General features: G+C 37.7%; 1 protein-coding gene across 3 annotated transcripts in view; it reads left to right on the top strand.

Moving 5' to 3' along the window:
- prr16 (proline rich 16) overlaps window positions 1-14,487 on the top strand; it is a 19,842-nt gene extending 5,355 nt beyond the window's left edge. Inside the window, exons 2-4 of one of the 3 annotated variants that reach the window (XM_017042927.2) lie at window positions 803-1,897; window positions 2,441-2,531; window positions 12,031-14,487. In XM_017042927.2, the coding sequence (XP_016898416.1) occupies window positions 803-1,666 (864 nt within the window). In that variant the 3' untranslated portion in view covers window positions 1,667-1,897; window positions 2,441-2,531; window positions 12,031-14,487. Of the gene's footprint in view, window positions 1-802; window positions 2,532-12,030 lie in introns of all 3 variants that reach the window. The other 2 variants (XM_008335981.3, XM_025053353.1) reach the window with 2 other exon arrangements.
- Window positions 14,488-15,139: the final 652 nt, after the last annotated feature.

Here is a 15,139-nt window from a genome sequence, read left to right as displayed (position 1 = left end):
CCCACACACACACTAGAGCTGTGGTGCTACTCATTACTGCCTGGAGCCCTAGTTGCATTTTAATCATTTATATACGCATTTGCCTTTTTAAATTATGTTATACAGTTTTCTGTGTCAAGTTTCTCCTCTCTGTCTTCTGCACACTGCCAGTGTTATTGCACTGTTGTAAATGAGTGGTGTCATTCTTTTTCATTTGTTCTTCCTTTTTTTGAAAAATATCTGTTGTTGTTTTTCCTCTGTGACACCAAGTTTCCCTCCTTAATTCATGTGATTGTTTTAACCCCTGGTCTCTCAGTCTCACTTTTTCTCATTTTTTCCTGAACATTAAAGCAGTTGTCCTAATTTTTGATTTGTATTATTTTTTTTTACGGATTATTTACTTTGTACCTATTTTTGTTTGTCAATTATCACCTTGTTTCTTTCTCCATTCTGGTTGCCGACAGTGTCTTTTTTATTCATCCCGAACACTCTCATAATGTTAGTCTGTGTTGGTGCCCCGGTTTACAGGATGTGGTGTGTTGTAACTTCTCTCACTGTTGATGGTGCAGAGGCTTGTTGTTGTGTATCATTTAGGTCAGTGTCAGAGTGGCAGGTTTATGGCTGCAGCCATAACTCTTTTTCCTCACTAATATTGTTGTCATAGTGATATCTCAGACTGTGTTGCATCCTTTACATATACAGTAGGTGTATCTTTATATTTTCTTTCACTGATAACAATAATATCATTGTTTTGTATTATTATTATGGGTGTATGCATATTTTATTATTCCTGACCTCAGTGACATCTCTTCTTGTCATACAGGTTGTCCATGAGATCGACACGCTCACTTGTGACCTGCAACTAGAGGAGGACGGGATGACAGACAGCTCCAAGACAGACACACTCAATTCCAGCTCCAGCTCCACCACCACCACTGCGTCCAGTCTAGAAAAGATGAAGCTCTTCCCAGAGGACAGCATCTTTAAAAAACCTTCTTCCATCATTCCAGTCCCCGTCAACCCCTCGGCAGTCCTGGCTGTTTTCAAAAGATCCCATCCACCTTTACCACCACCAAGGCTTACTCCACTAAGAACCGAGGAGCACAACATCAAGAATCTGCCTCATCCGACATTAGTGTTATCAGGGAATTTATCCAAGGCCAATGGGGCTCTAATGAGAAACGGTGGAGTCTTTCCGGTGAAACCACACAGAAATTTATTCTCCTCCACACCGTGTTTCCTTACTAGTGACAGTGGGATACCTGAGTCAGGGCTTGTACCCACCTTGCCCAGACCTATGCCCTTACTGCGTCATGAGAAGAACAAATGTCCCGAAGGCCCTGGTAGGGAGCCGCGTGAAAGGGAGCGTGTTCGTTTTAGCGAGAAGGTCCAGTATCACGGCTATTGCCCAGACTGCGACCTGCAATATGACGTAGACAACATGGAGTTTCACCTACAGACAGAACTGAATGCCTTGAGGCTCAGCCCTGTACACTGCTGCTCTTCCTCATCTCCTCCTCCCCCTCGTGCTCTTTCTCATGATTTACTGTTGGAAAATGGCAGCCTCCCGCTCAGCCATAGTTTTCCCCCGACAGTAAACACACCTCCACCTTTTGTGCCTCCACACCCCCCTTCCCCTAAACCCCAGAAAACAATCCTACGCAAATCAACCACCACCACCGTTTGACACAGAGTCCCTTGTTCTCTTTACCTTAAACATTCTTGAATCATTCATAGTGTTTCCTACTTTAAGAGTGCTTTCTACTGTAGGTGAACTTTGGATATCCCAAACAGAGGGAGGAAGGGTTGGAGAAAAACAGGAAAAAAAAAAAAAAACAGGTTGGATAAAGTGAGCAAAAGAAAGAAGAAGGCATTGCCATGAGCCGTGAGATGTACACAGAGAGATCAGGATGAAACGGTGAGTCTTTGTGTGTGTGTGTGTGTGTGAATTCTTTTGTAAAGAAAAAAAAGCCCATTCCATACCTTGGTGCATATCTCTGAGTATCTGCTTTCAACTATTTGTTTTTATTCATGAATGTATTACATTGGGAGGCTGGTAGGCACCAAACACTGACTGGAAAATGTGCCGGCACTTTAAATTTTCATAGCACAAACAATGCTGACAACACAAAATCGAAATGGTGTTTGTGTCTTTTGCTGCTAACGAGTCTAAAACTCAGGAGGGGTTTTTTTTTTTTTTTTTTAGAAAAGTGCTGTGATTAATTCATGTCCTTTTAGATGAAACAAGAAAACCTGCTTCCCTCAGAATCCATCCGAAGCCCTCAAGCTCTTTCCACACACTGATCACTTAACTGCACACAGGCTTTGAGTAAAGCGGAATACACAAGTGTATGTGTCACTACAGAACGGGCAGTGGCATCTATTACCCACACATCTAACAGGAGAACAATTAGGTTCTTTCATTCTTCCTCCTCCTTCGTGGCCTCTTTGTTTCTACTAGGCAGGTTTCCCTGATGGTGTCAAACAGAAGAAGTGAGAAATTGGAGGGTGTGAGAAAAGACTGACACGATCACTGGAGAAGAGAAGGAAAGGTATTATATTAAATTTCTTCTTTTTAATGGCCTGTCAATAAAATCCTGTATTTTATTCATGTCCCGTTGTAAAAAAAGTAACCTAGCCTTGGCTTGAAAAAAAAAAAGTCCAACTTCTCCTGCTTTGGACTTTTTAATGGAAGCCTTGCAACCTTTGGGTCACATGAAATCTTCTGACTCTCTTTGCATTCCAGTTACATATTATACATATATAGAGAGGGAGAGAGAGAAATATATAGTATATAGGATAGAGTATATATATGTATATACTGTATTTATATATACTCTATGTATATATATATATATACATAGAGTATATACATAGAGTATAGAGTATATATATATATATACGTATATAGTATATACTTTCACTTTCATATAGAGATAGAGAGTAGAGTAGCATCTCAGCAAATTCACATAGTACTGTGTTCTTCTTTTGACCCGATAATAATTTAGCAAAGTTAGCGTAGACAGATTTACCTTCCGTTAAAATTTGACATATACAATATCAGAAATCCCTCATAATCACAATTCAGCATCAACTGATCTTTACTGCAGTACATTTGTGTACGTGCTGGCACGTGCGCGCGCGTGTGTGTGTGTGTCAGACCTCATGTCAGGTTGGCTTAAATAGAAGAAATGCTTTACCCTGTAGTATGATGGGAATGGTACAGCTGTTCCTCTCAGCAATGCCCTTAATTAGCTGGATTAGACAACAGGAGACAATGCGGTGCGTGCGATAGCCTTTGTACCATCATTACCCTTGAAAAAGCTATGAACTGCTGGTCCACATATTGTATTGTAATCAGAGGGAGAACAAACTAACAGAGCAAGAAATGGAGTAGGCAAGAAAGGACGGAAAGGTAAAAGTGTTGAGGTAACATTTGGGGTCCTTGAGGGCAATGTGTAGAAGGTAGACTCACGTACCATTGTGAGTGTGCGAGAACAAGACTGAGAAAAACATGGTTTGAAACAGCACTCTCTGGAGCAAATAATGCCTTATCGTTCAAACAGTTTCAAAACAGCATCAGGATTAAGGAATTAGGGAAAAAATTGGATGTTAAAGGGATTAGAATGTGTGTGTGTTCCACACAGAAAATCTGGAATCATATTAGACACTTATTTGCAACAATGTCATTACTAGCAGTGTAGTGTTCCTGCAGAGAAAGGTCAAAGAAACCATAATCCTATTTGCAACAAAGTAGAATGGTACATCAAATTTGTCGTGGCGCCTTAAAGACCGACACTGGTAGTAGCTTTAGGCAACACACCTTTCAGTCTAGTCCATCTGTTACTGTAACAGGTTGTTACTTCTCTGTCCAACACTAAAGCCGACCAAGAACATCAGCAAAAACTTTTGATGCAAATTTTGGTTAAGCACCTTAGTCGTTGAAGCTTTAACGTACAGTTTCATGAGCATTGAATGCACAAATGAATCTACAACAATTATTTTTATTGCTGATGGATTTTTTTCAAATGGTATTCCAGTAAATAAAGTGTTTCCATCAAACGTCACCCTTACACGGTTGCTGGAGCCAATCCTAGCTATAAATGGGTGAGGGCGGGGTACACCCTGGACAGTTTGCTACGTCTAGAGACAAACAACCATTCACTCACATTCATACCAATGGTCAGTTTAGAGTGCCCATGCTCAACTGAGCATTTTTGGTACCCAGATAAAAACCCACGCACAGACATGAGGAGAACATACAAACCCTGATAGAGAAAGATCAATCGGGAATCAAACTTGCACTTGGTGTGTAAATCTTGGTGAACATGCCACAGTGACGTCAACCTAAGAAGAGACATTAGCGTATTCAGTGCTAAGAAGCGTTCTCAGGTATTTTATCAAGTTTGTCTGCTGTCTCTGTCATTTGAGTCAAAATACTCCCAACTACAGATTATCTCGACAAAGACAAGCACAGCACACTACTGTGTAGCTGGTTGTACTGAATGATGAATGATATATCCACCCTGGCACAACCTCAGTTAATGCATAAAAAAACACTGTCTGTTCATCACCCTTGTGTTTGCTCATAAATAACAAACAACTAATTCTAGAAACTGATGTTTACAGTCAAACTTTTAGATTTGAGGGACGTTTGTGTTTATGCCGCCGATGCATTTTTACTTCAGGAAATTCAGCGAGCAGATGAAACAGAGACTGAAGGTGATGAGCGGCGCTGCTCAAACAGCCAGTGTTGACACTGAGAGCAAAAAGCTCACCGTTAATCAGTGTCTACTACAGTAATGCCGCAGCCTCTACTCAGCTGGGTGACTGAAAGCCTTTCCTCCATGTTCTGTGAAGCCACTGCACTCGTGGCAGGCATTTTCTGGAATAGAAGATAAAAAAATTGGTGTAGTGTTGGCGCGAAGTAGAGCTAAGTGACACACATAAATGCTCCTCAGAGCCCTCCCGCCCCAACTTTTCGAACCAGCTGGACCTTTACGTGGTGTTTGAAATTGTATTGAGTATTTTCCATAGTACTTGCCTTGAGATTAGTAGTCCAGTACAACTATAACTTGAATTAATAGGACCTAATGAGTCTGGCACATACAGCGTGCTCAGTGATGCGCATGCACACACACCTTTGTGCACACACATGCACACACACCCACTAAAAGCTGTGCTCTAGAGAACAGAATACATCCAGTCATTCTCACACCTCCTCGCAACAAAGTCTGTGCTTGACAAATTAAAAACCTGTTTCTCTGCATTTACACAAAATTAGTTCACTGACCTCATTCAAAAGTTAAAAATCGGGGAAACTCAACAAACTTCTCAACAATTTTTTGCAATTGTGCGTGAAAGATTAAAACATTTAAAACACAACTAAAATATAAGACTATGATAACAATCAAGAGTAAAAATTTTATTTTCTTGGCTACAGTCTATTATCATATTTTCCTTTTTTATTGCCGTGACAGCACTAGCAGTGTCCTGCACATCATAAAAATATACCTAATTCTCTGTCCTGGGAAGTACTCCAAGGATCCTGCAGTAACAACACAGAATAATCAAAAAGATTTGAAAAGTAAAGGCTTTTGATGTCGTGTGAAGATGAATTGTCAATGAAAAATGAATTGGTTTTTGTTTAAATGTTTGTAGTGTTTGAGCAGCAGAAGAACCTTGGAGATTTAGTTGCATCATCACCAACTTGTCATCTATGATTCAAGTTTCCAAACATACTTTTTGGCTGTTCTGTAAGTGAGAGGCGGAACCCTGCTGAGCATCTCTGCTAAAAATCTGCCATGTTTTTTTTTTTTTTATTTAGTCATTACATTTTTTTAAAATTTATTAACAAGATGATTCAATACTGAAACCATACTGAAAGAAGAGAAGGGGATTGCTCCCTAATTGTTGAGTTTATTTTCAAATTAAGATGCCAAATTATCAATCACCCATGATGGATTTAATAATATTGAAAAATATTATGAAAATTATGCAAATGTTTAACTTAAAATTTAGCTTCATAGAGTTGTTTGAGTTTAGTCATTGCACACCTTTATTTTTAAAATGTTGGCGGAGCTGTTGCTCTCAACAATATTTATTAGTCTACAGTCCCTCTCTATCTATTTGACGGTTGTGTCTGTCATCGATTGTCAGCTCTACACTAATTTATAGCCCTGCTTAGTGAGGCTGGTCTGACACAGGACAGGTGAGGCCTCTACAAACATGCTGCATGTTGAGATGGCGTTTTGAACTTGAGGTGCATTGGTGAGAATAAAACTTTTTAACCACAGTGTGTGTAAATGACAACATGTTTATGGGCTGTAAGGGGATGGACAGTGAAATTATTGGATAAGTCCTTTAAACATTTGAAAACGATGTGAGAGCCCAACTAATCATCATTTTCGTTAATCTCTAAAGGCTAGTATCCAAAACAGGTTTATTAGCAAAACATTTCATACTTATTTTGAAATAAACTCTTTTGACAACAGTAGCTGTTCAACTGTCCATGTCATAAAGACTATTCTGTTAAAGATTGTACATATATTTTAATAAGGTGCTATAGAAATACATCAAATCCACCATTCTGTTTTAGCAAGTATTTTTTAAAAATCAGTGTTTCCACTGTGTGCGTGCAGAAAGTCAAGCAAAAAGAGTGTTGCTGATGGACTACCATAAATAAACAAGATGGGTTTGGAGAGTAAAGGAGTAAATTAAATGTTGTCTTAATCAATGATAATGAGTCCACAAGTTTTGAAAATGTGCCTTTAAATGTGGCAAGGATCATTTCTGTCAGTATATTTAAATTTTTAACGTCAGAAAACGTTTTCAAATCTGAGGTGTGATTTAACAGTAAGGAAAGAATCATACTAGTATTTAAAATGTGCCTTTTTAATAATGTGGATTATTTGCTGCATCACTGATGCCTAATGACTGTGAAGAGACGAGAATTCAGATGGGAAATATATTTTGTTGGATCTTTAGTTTCCTTTTTGTTAAGCTGTCCCAAATTTCACACCTTGTCAAACTCATAATTATTCAATTTACATGAGGTATAATCTCTTCAGCTGTATCTATTGTAACAGTAGTTGACATTGTTTAATGTTTAACAGAAAGGCAAATGTGCTCAAATTAAACAATTACAGAACATACACAGTTTTTGGTGTCATAACTTTATCAATAATGGAATACATTTCTAATGTCATGTCCTCAGAATCAATGCAGCTTACAGGGAATGACACTCTACTATCAATTTTACCTCATTTTGTCTGTTTGGCTGGGCCATGAAAAATATTCTCATGGTCATTGTGTAGCATCACAAACACATTTCCTTGATTTTAAAATAATTTCCTCTTCAAAAAGAGATTTTCATTGATTAAATGTTGTACCGGAGTAAAAATATAATATATTTGATGTATTTCTTGTACCACAGTTCATTGTGGCTACTATATTCTGCAGCACACCACCGTGAGTGGCTGCCTTTGCGTGTGTGTGCACTTGCACATGTGTGCAAACAGGCACTTAACATGTACCAGATCCATTAAGGTCCATTAACACAAGGTGGGGCTGTACTACATTAGTAAAGAAAAATTCATAACCGTTTTCAGTGTTATTTATTTCGTTCATGCATTTTCTGTGCCTCACTGAAACTTTGACTAAGATACTAAACTTTCAGCTCCGAATAATTGTGTTATGCTGTAGAATTGACACTGTTTGGTAACATTCCAGAGGGGCAGCGCTGATAACGTTTGTTGCCTGGGGCTGCTGCTGAAGTGTGGGTCTTTAAAATGCTACACCATGTTTGCTGCCACTATCACTTTTCTGCACTGTTTACAAATAAGGTTGTTGCATCCCTTTCTCCTGATTGGTAGCCTGTTTTTCTTTGCATTTCTTTAACATTTTCAGTCAAAACAGTGATTAGTGGCTCCATCAGACTTTCCATGTTTAACTGTAATGTGACCCACATGGGACATTGAGTGACTACTGATCAACACGAAATGTATAAATGTGGCTGTGTAGTTGATAGATTCATGTAGTAATCGTGGTGTTTAAGTCCATCCTTTTCATTTTCTACCATCATATGTTGAAGGATTTTTGCGGTTATTGGGTAAAAGTAGCGAAAGTAGGCAAAGAGGACTTGTTAGCTAATTAGAATTAATTTTGTGTCTACAGAAAACCACCTCAATTCACATTTTGGGCAGAAACCAGAAAACCTGTCTGTATCTAATAAGTAACACATTTTTTACTAGTGACCAGAAACAAGATTCATGGGGATCTGCTACACTGCTTTATCTTTTTCAGCGCAACTCATTAAAGCAATTATAACTAATCCATCATGAAGCTGCATTGTTAAGAACCAGCTAGAGCATCAACCTTTTTTTTACATTTGTTTCCAGCATAACTTCTGATTTTTTTTTTTGGTTCAAATTCTTAGTCTTTGCACCAGTTCATCATTTGTCTATTTATTTTTCTTATCCTTACCCTGTAAATGGTGCTACAGTATATTAATTATGGGGTACTATCATATTATATACTGTATATATATATATATAAATATATATATATATATATTATATATTATCATTAGTACTGATCAATGTATAAGACTGTGGACGTAGTGGTAGGAATAGATAAAACGATGAAAACCTGGTGCACACAGCAGTGAGCATTGCGAAGTGCCTAGCACTTCATTGGTTTGCCAGTCCTAATTACAGAACCTGGCCCTTGGCGTTTGGGTTCACTGACTTATCTATTATCTGATTGTTCCTATATCACAGTGTGCACTGCTTCTCTGACAGTAGTTGTAGGGGTTTTTAAAAGGATGATCTACGCTAGAGTTCTGCGGCCCGAGATCAAGTTGTAAAAGGCAAGGAGGAGGTGGATCTTCACCGCCTCCAACGTGAGTCAGACCTGACTCACTGACCCACTCCTTACAGCTCTTAGTTCGCAGGTCCGGCTCAAAGCCCACCTCGCCCTCTCTTATCTTATCCTTATCTTATTTCTGCTGCTTTTTCCTCTCGTAGTTCTCTCTCTGTCATTCCTCTATTTTCCTGACTCACTTTCCTTTACCTTTCTTCATTATTTAATTGTTTTTAGATGATGCTTCTCTCCCACTCGGTTGCTGCTGTGTGCATAACAATAACCCCTCTGTGTTCATATATCTCTACATGCTCGTGGGTGAGGTAACTATTATTAAATCATATCTGACAGTTAGTACAGCAAACACCGTTGGCAGCAATGCTTTTCCATTTGTATGTATAATCAAAAGTTCACCGTGTGTTTTCTTTCCCGAGGTAAGGCAAATTCTGCATCATTTCATTCCTACCTTTGGATCACAAACGACCTTCTGGGGAAGAAAAAAAAAAGGTCTTGTGGCTATTTGCATTTGCTAATGAATGGTTGTATGCAGACACTGCTCCATTCAACAGCTGTGTGCTTTTGATTTTAAACGCATGTTATGTTGACGTGGTAGTGCGACACCTCAAAGAGTCAAAGAGATACGTAAATGTGCTGCTTCCATAATTAATTCGAAATGATCGAGCTGATTGGTTAGGTCATGGCTCTAAAGGTAAACCTATTTGCGGTCTAATAAAAAAATCATTATATAGGTGTGTGAGCTTTGATTGCTTGTAATCACTACACTGTTCTCAGCTCTTTTTTTCCTGGCAGATGCACGGTAAGCAATAAAACCTGATAAATGTGCCAGAGTGAGATAGGTTTTGTTTGCCAGTGAATATTAATTAGCTGTTGTTTCTCCTTCTGATTGTTGTTGCTGATACTCTGCCAAAAGACACAGTTGTCAGCTCATCCCCATTCTGCACGCATCATTTACTTATTTATTTACATGATTATGGTCATTAGGAAAATAAAGTGTAATGGGAAAAGTTCTAATAAGCCAATCACCACTGTAGAATAGTGATAGCTAGATAGATACTTTAACCTACATTTTCAAATATCTTAAGAATCGTAGACTTTGTCTGTGACTAAGACAAAATCATGAATGTGAGTGGGTGTGTGCAGTTTTCATTGTCAAAAAACCTGCTCACTGTGTCATCCTTAGAATTTAATGTTTAAGGTAAAACAAAAGAATGTATTTTGCCTTTTGAAAATAATTTTTGCCCTTTTTTCTTCCAAGACCTGATAGACTCAGAGTAACCAGCTGTGTAAAGACAAATTGTGTGCTTGGGTGATTTAAGGTGTAAAGATATTGAGACAAAATTCTTTTTTGCTGGAACACAAAGGCAAATAACAGCAGGTAAATGTATGTAAGCAAATGTACTAAAAAAAGCTTTTGATTTTTACATTACTGTGCATCTTGATGGTGGCTTGACTTAGACTTGGAGAGCTGCTTTCAAAACTTTGGGGAAACTCTGTCCTCATCAATATTAATCAGTCTACAGCCCCTTTTGCAATCCATTTGACAATTATGTTAGTTAGTTTGTCAGCCGTAGACTAACTGACTGCCCTGCACTGTGAGACTGATCTGACGCATGCTGGAAGTCTGACCTAAGGTTGAAGACTTCACAAACACATGCTGTGGTATCAACTATGTATGAGAGCAACGATAAGTAGATGGACTGCGGAATTATTGGATATAGTGTGTGTAATTCTGATGTGTTAAAAGAAAGAAAAAAAAGTCAGATTAATTCACAAACTAACAAGGATAACTTTTTACTTTAAAAGCCGTGACTTTAAACACTATTTAACAAAATCAACAAATTCTTTCAGTATCCCAGTCCACTTTCACAAATCTCTCAAGCTCCTATAGAATTGATGGTCTCTAGTTATTGACCTTGTTCTTCATGTTCACCCTAAGTTAAGGCCTTATAATGTATGTAACACCTATGTCCTCTAGAGAAAGTTATTCATCACTTTGAAAGTTTGTTTTGGTAATTGTAGTATTGATGGTCAAAGGGTCTGAAAATAGTTTTCCTGCCGAGTGCTTTTTTAAATTACTTCTTTCCTCTCGTACAAGGTTCCTTGTACGGAATGCACTGAAGCCCTTCCACTCCATTATACAGTAATTACAGTATATAATGGGTATGGGGTTATTTTTGCTGCATTCCTCTCCTTTGTACAGGCATAGTGCGCTGATAATGTTGTCTTCCGGTAAGTATTTTTTTGCGGACTTAAGTCTTGTTTGGAGGTTCGAAATAGAATGTATCTCTGTCTTACAGAAAACTTGATTTTCAGCTTGTTTGCTATTGTTCTTCTCTAGAGTTTTGACCTCTTCCTTCTAAGTGTGACTCTCTTTAGTCCTTGGCTAAAAATATTTCCCTCACCTGTAAACTATTGTGTGCTCAAAGGCGCGTGAGAAAAGAAGAAAAAAGGGCATGAGTGTGTGAGTGCATACCGAAATATAAGGAAAAGTCAAAGGGCGTGAGACTGAGACAACTCAGAAAGACTAGGTGGAGAAGCAGAAGTAATCAGAGGATTTCACACTTCTATGGAGATTGGAAAAAGTTAAAGGTATGAGCTGCACCTCACGCCGAGAATCTAAACAATCTCAACAATAGGATCACATTTAGGAAAGCCACAATGACCCAAATGGGATCAGCTGCTCAGTGAACCAATCCATTCTCCATCCAAGAAAAAAATGACAGCTATTAAGGAGCAACATGAAGCCTTTGGTCTTTTCTCAGAAGGGAAGGCTTTTAAATCCATGAAGAAAAATGGTGCCAAGCTGTTCAGCTTAATTAATTTTAATGTCCACCGTCTGTGTCGTAGAGGCTGAGTGTGGGTAGGGGTAAGGGTGGCTTGGTTAAACAAGGTTAGGTTAAAAAGTCCCAAGACAAGATGGAATGATTTCAAAAGATGTCCAATCAAGCCTTAGGATTTTTAGTAAAAAGAAAACATTGAAAAGGAAATCAAATGCAACATAAGACCGAATTTTACAAAGAACAAATGTTCAGAATGAAATATCTAAACCTTTGCATACTTGTTCAGGCTTGAACTGATGATATGTACAGGAAAAGCTTCAAATTTCTCATTTTCAAATGTTCAGCTCACGTTGTTCTTTTCACACTAATTGTGCTCTCCATCCTACAGGGCCCATTGTTACATCAGAGGTACAAATGGAACAAGGACTTGTTTCTTACACTAATCAGCCTCGGTCTATCAGGCAGAAAGGGTCCAAGGCATCTGCCTCCCTCTTTTCCTAAAGAAGTGCAAATGGGAGGAACAGGAAGCAAGACTACTGGACAGCTGATTCACTAGCACTACAGGAGCAGTACAATCCTCAAGGCTGTTCTTCATCAAAAACTAAAGAAGGATAAAGGGCAAGTAAAAAGGCAGATGAATGTAAGGCTGTAAAGATGATATTTTGTGTTACTTTGTGATAGTTAAGATGAAGCCCAACCCCAATCACTGGAGTTTAGTTGCAGAGGAAAACAGGGACAATTATGTCAGCCAGCATGTAATTTGTGTCTTCACAGACTTTTTTTCTCTGTGCATACTCAGATGGAAATCAATAGCCCCAGTAAACTGATGGAATCTGCCTTTTAAAGAATTGTAATTATTTGTGTCTGGAGAGCCTGATGGGTCTGCCTGTGAGTGTAACAGTGCTGTGCCAGACTGCAGATAAGCAGAAAATAACAATTTGTCATTATGTGCCATATGCTCGATCACTGTGGGTCTAGGAAAGACTAATGGTTTTAAATGAATGATGATGATGTGGTCACTGATCTGTGTCCAGACATTATGTTCATTACATCAAAAAAAAATTATATTTGCTCAGTTGATGCCATGCACACAGTTTTTTCCATAGCAGCATATAAAATACAAATAAAAATGACACAGTTTTGCATAGTTAGAGCTTTAAAATATCTTTAAATAAGTAATAATGCATTAAAAGCATCAGATTTTATTTATATATAAATATACTTAGACATGTTTGATATCTATCCTGTATATTTCGGGCACTTTTCTACAGAGACTTTAACATTTAAAAAGAAGATATTTTTGATATTGTGTTGGATGACTGGTAGGAACCTTGATGAGGGATGACAATTCCTTGAGGTACTTTTTTGAGAAGGGCATTGCAAGAGTTTATTTATATAATACGTGGCAACAGAATAGTGTATTTGTATTGTATGAACTAATAACTTGTTATTGCTATCCATAGACTATGAGTAATAGATGCAACCACATGGTTGCAAAAATGAAAATCTGACATTTTAGTACATTGATGCATAATTTTCACCATGATTTATGGTCCAAATCCCCAGTTTCAGGTGTCCTTCAATAAAACATGGTGTCTATTTGATAAATGAATAATTGAAAACAGAACGAAATGATAGAGCACACCAAACAAATGATAGGAGATTATGCTGGTGAGTGAATCAAATAAGGCAACCCATCATGTGTTGTCTCACATTCTGCTTTATCATCAAAGTCTGCTGTAGCTTCACAGTGAAACTATAATTTGTAACTATAAACCTGCTTCCATTTCTTATACACAGTTACATGCATTAATCTATTAGGCTTCTTTGCTCTTAAAACATGGACAGAAACACAATTCTTATGGTTTAACTAAGTTTAACTGTAAAATTCAAAAAATAATTATAATTATAATGTGTTCTTTCCAGCCTTTATATTTCATCATATTTCAAAACAGCATGAACACCTTTTAATCAGTTAGCAACAAATTGTTTTTGTGTAATCCTTTGAAATAGATAAATAAATCAAAGATTTATACTGCCATCACTGTGTTTTTCTATGCATTGTGGTGAAGAAGATGTCTGTTAGTGGTAAGGCTGCTAAGATTTTTCAGTTAATCGAGGAACAATCCACAAGGAAATTAGTCTTTAACTATTTTCTATCTTTCCGTGCTCCCTAAATTCAGTATTAAAATTCTAAACCATTTCTGGTCTGTTTTATCAGTAAAATGAATAGTCTTGGTTTGTAGATAAAACCTAAGGACATCTGAGGACATACCAATTTTTAGATAGTAGACAAACTAATGAATGAGTTCTGCAATTATCGACATTGTAACTGTGCAAATAAAAGACAGAAATATTAATATGATTATTTGATTGCAGACGTTATTATGCGATGCAGCTGTGTTTGGTGATTCCAACACGTAGGTCTGCTTTTTTCTCAAAAAGATTGAGTTAAGAATGAACCTCACCCACACCACCAATCAATCTTTTTCTATGACGTTCATCAGGTAAATTTTCTAGACACTATAAATTCAATCTGTGTTTTTCATGCTGCTTACCCCAATAAAGCATTTGAATTTGTTGGTGAGTGATTGAGTTTGTGAGAGTGAGTGTCTGGAGTAAACATATTACCATACAATACAATGAACACATTCGTCAGATAGGAGGTGCCACATTATCTTCTTTGTTCTCACTGGACACAGAGCCTGAAATCATGACCAAATTTCTTATCAGTAAAGAGTCTCTTATGAAAAATGTTTTGGATTGTAACAGAAAACGGATAATTTATTGTATGTCCAAACACTGTTGGGGAAATATCTGTGAGGAGTAAACATTTTGTGCTTAATGTTGCTGTCTGTGTATTTTTTTTACTGATTAACTGTTTAATGTATAAAGTGTGCTGAAGACAATTTCTTTATTTTAAAATCACCAGCTGTGCCTCTGCAGATCTGATCTTTAATGGTGTCAAGTCTGTGTGAACTGCTAATGAAGTTGCAGAAATTAATCTAACTGCATGCAAATCAAATTTAATCAGCGCTTCCAAAAAGCAGCGCAGGCAAACGTTTCAGAGAGGAAATGCATTAAGTTCCATCAGCTGCTACATCAGATAATTGAACTTTAGTGTGATGGGATAGCAGGCGGCTGGTGTTAATGCAGTGGCTGTCTCCACAGTATATTCTAATGAATTCATGGAGGTACTGGCTTGTCACGGCCACACATGCTACTATATATGCCCCAGCCAGTAGTCCAGATCAAGGATATAGTTACAGGAACAGCTCTACTGGAAAAGAGTTCTCGGGAGACTGAAACATCACATGATATTTTTTATGAACAAAAAAGTATAAATATATATTTATATATCAAACCTGAATCACATGAATAAAGCCTTTAAGGCCATACTTGCTTCCTCCATGGCAGTCTACATGGCAGCATATATTTTCAGAGTGAATGTAGTGATCTAGCTATCTGTCTGTTGAACATGATTTTAGTACACAATG

Source organism: Cynoglossus semilaevis, chromosome Z, assembly GCF_000523025.1.
Source record: "Cynoglossus semilaevis isolate Cse_v1.0 chromosome Z, Cse_v1.0, whole genome shotgun sequence".
In the NCBI taxonomy this organism is placed as follows: domain Eukaryota; kingdom Metazoa; phylum Chordata; class Actinopteri; order Pleuronectiformes; family Cynoglossidae; genus Cynoglossus; species Cynoglossus semilaevis.
The sequence above is the reverse complement of the archived record's forward strand: the minus strand, read 5'-3'. Positions and strand labels throughout refer to the sequence as shown.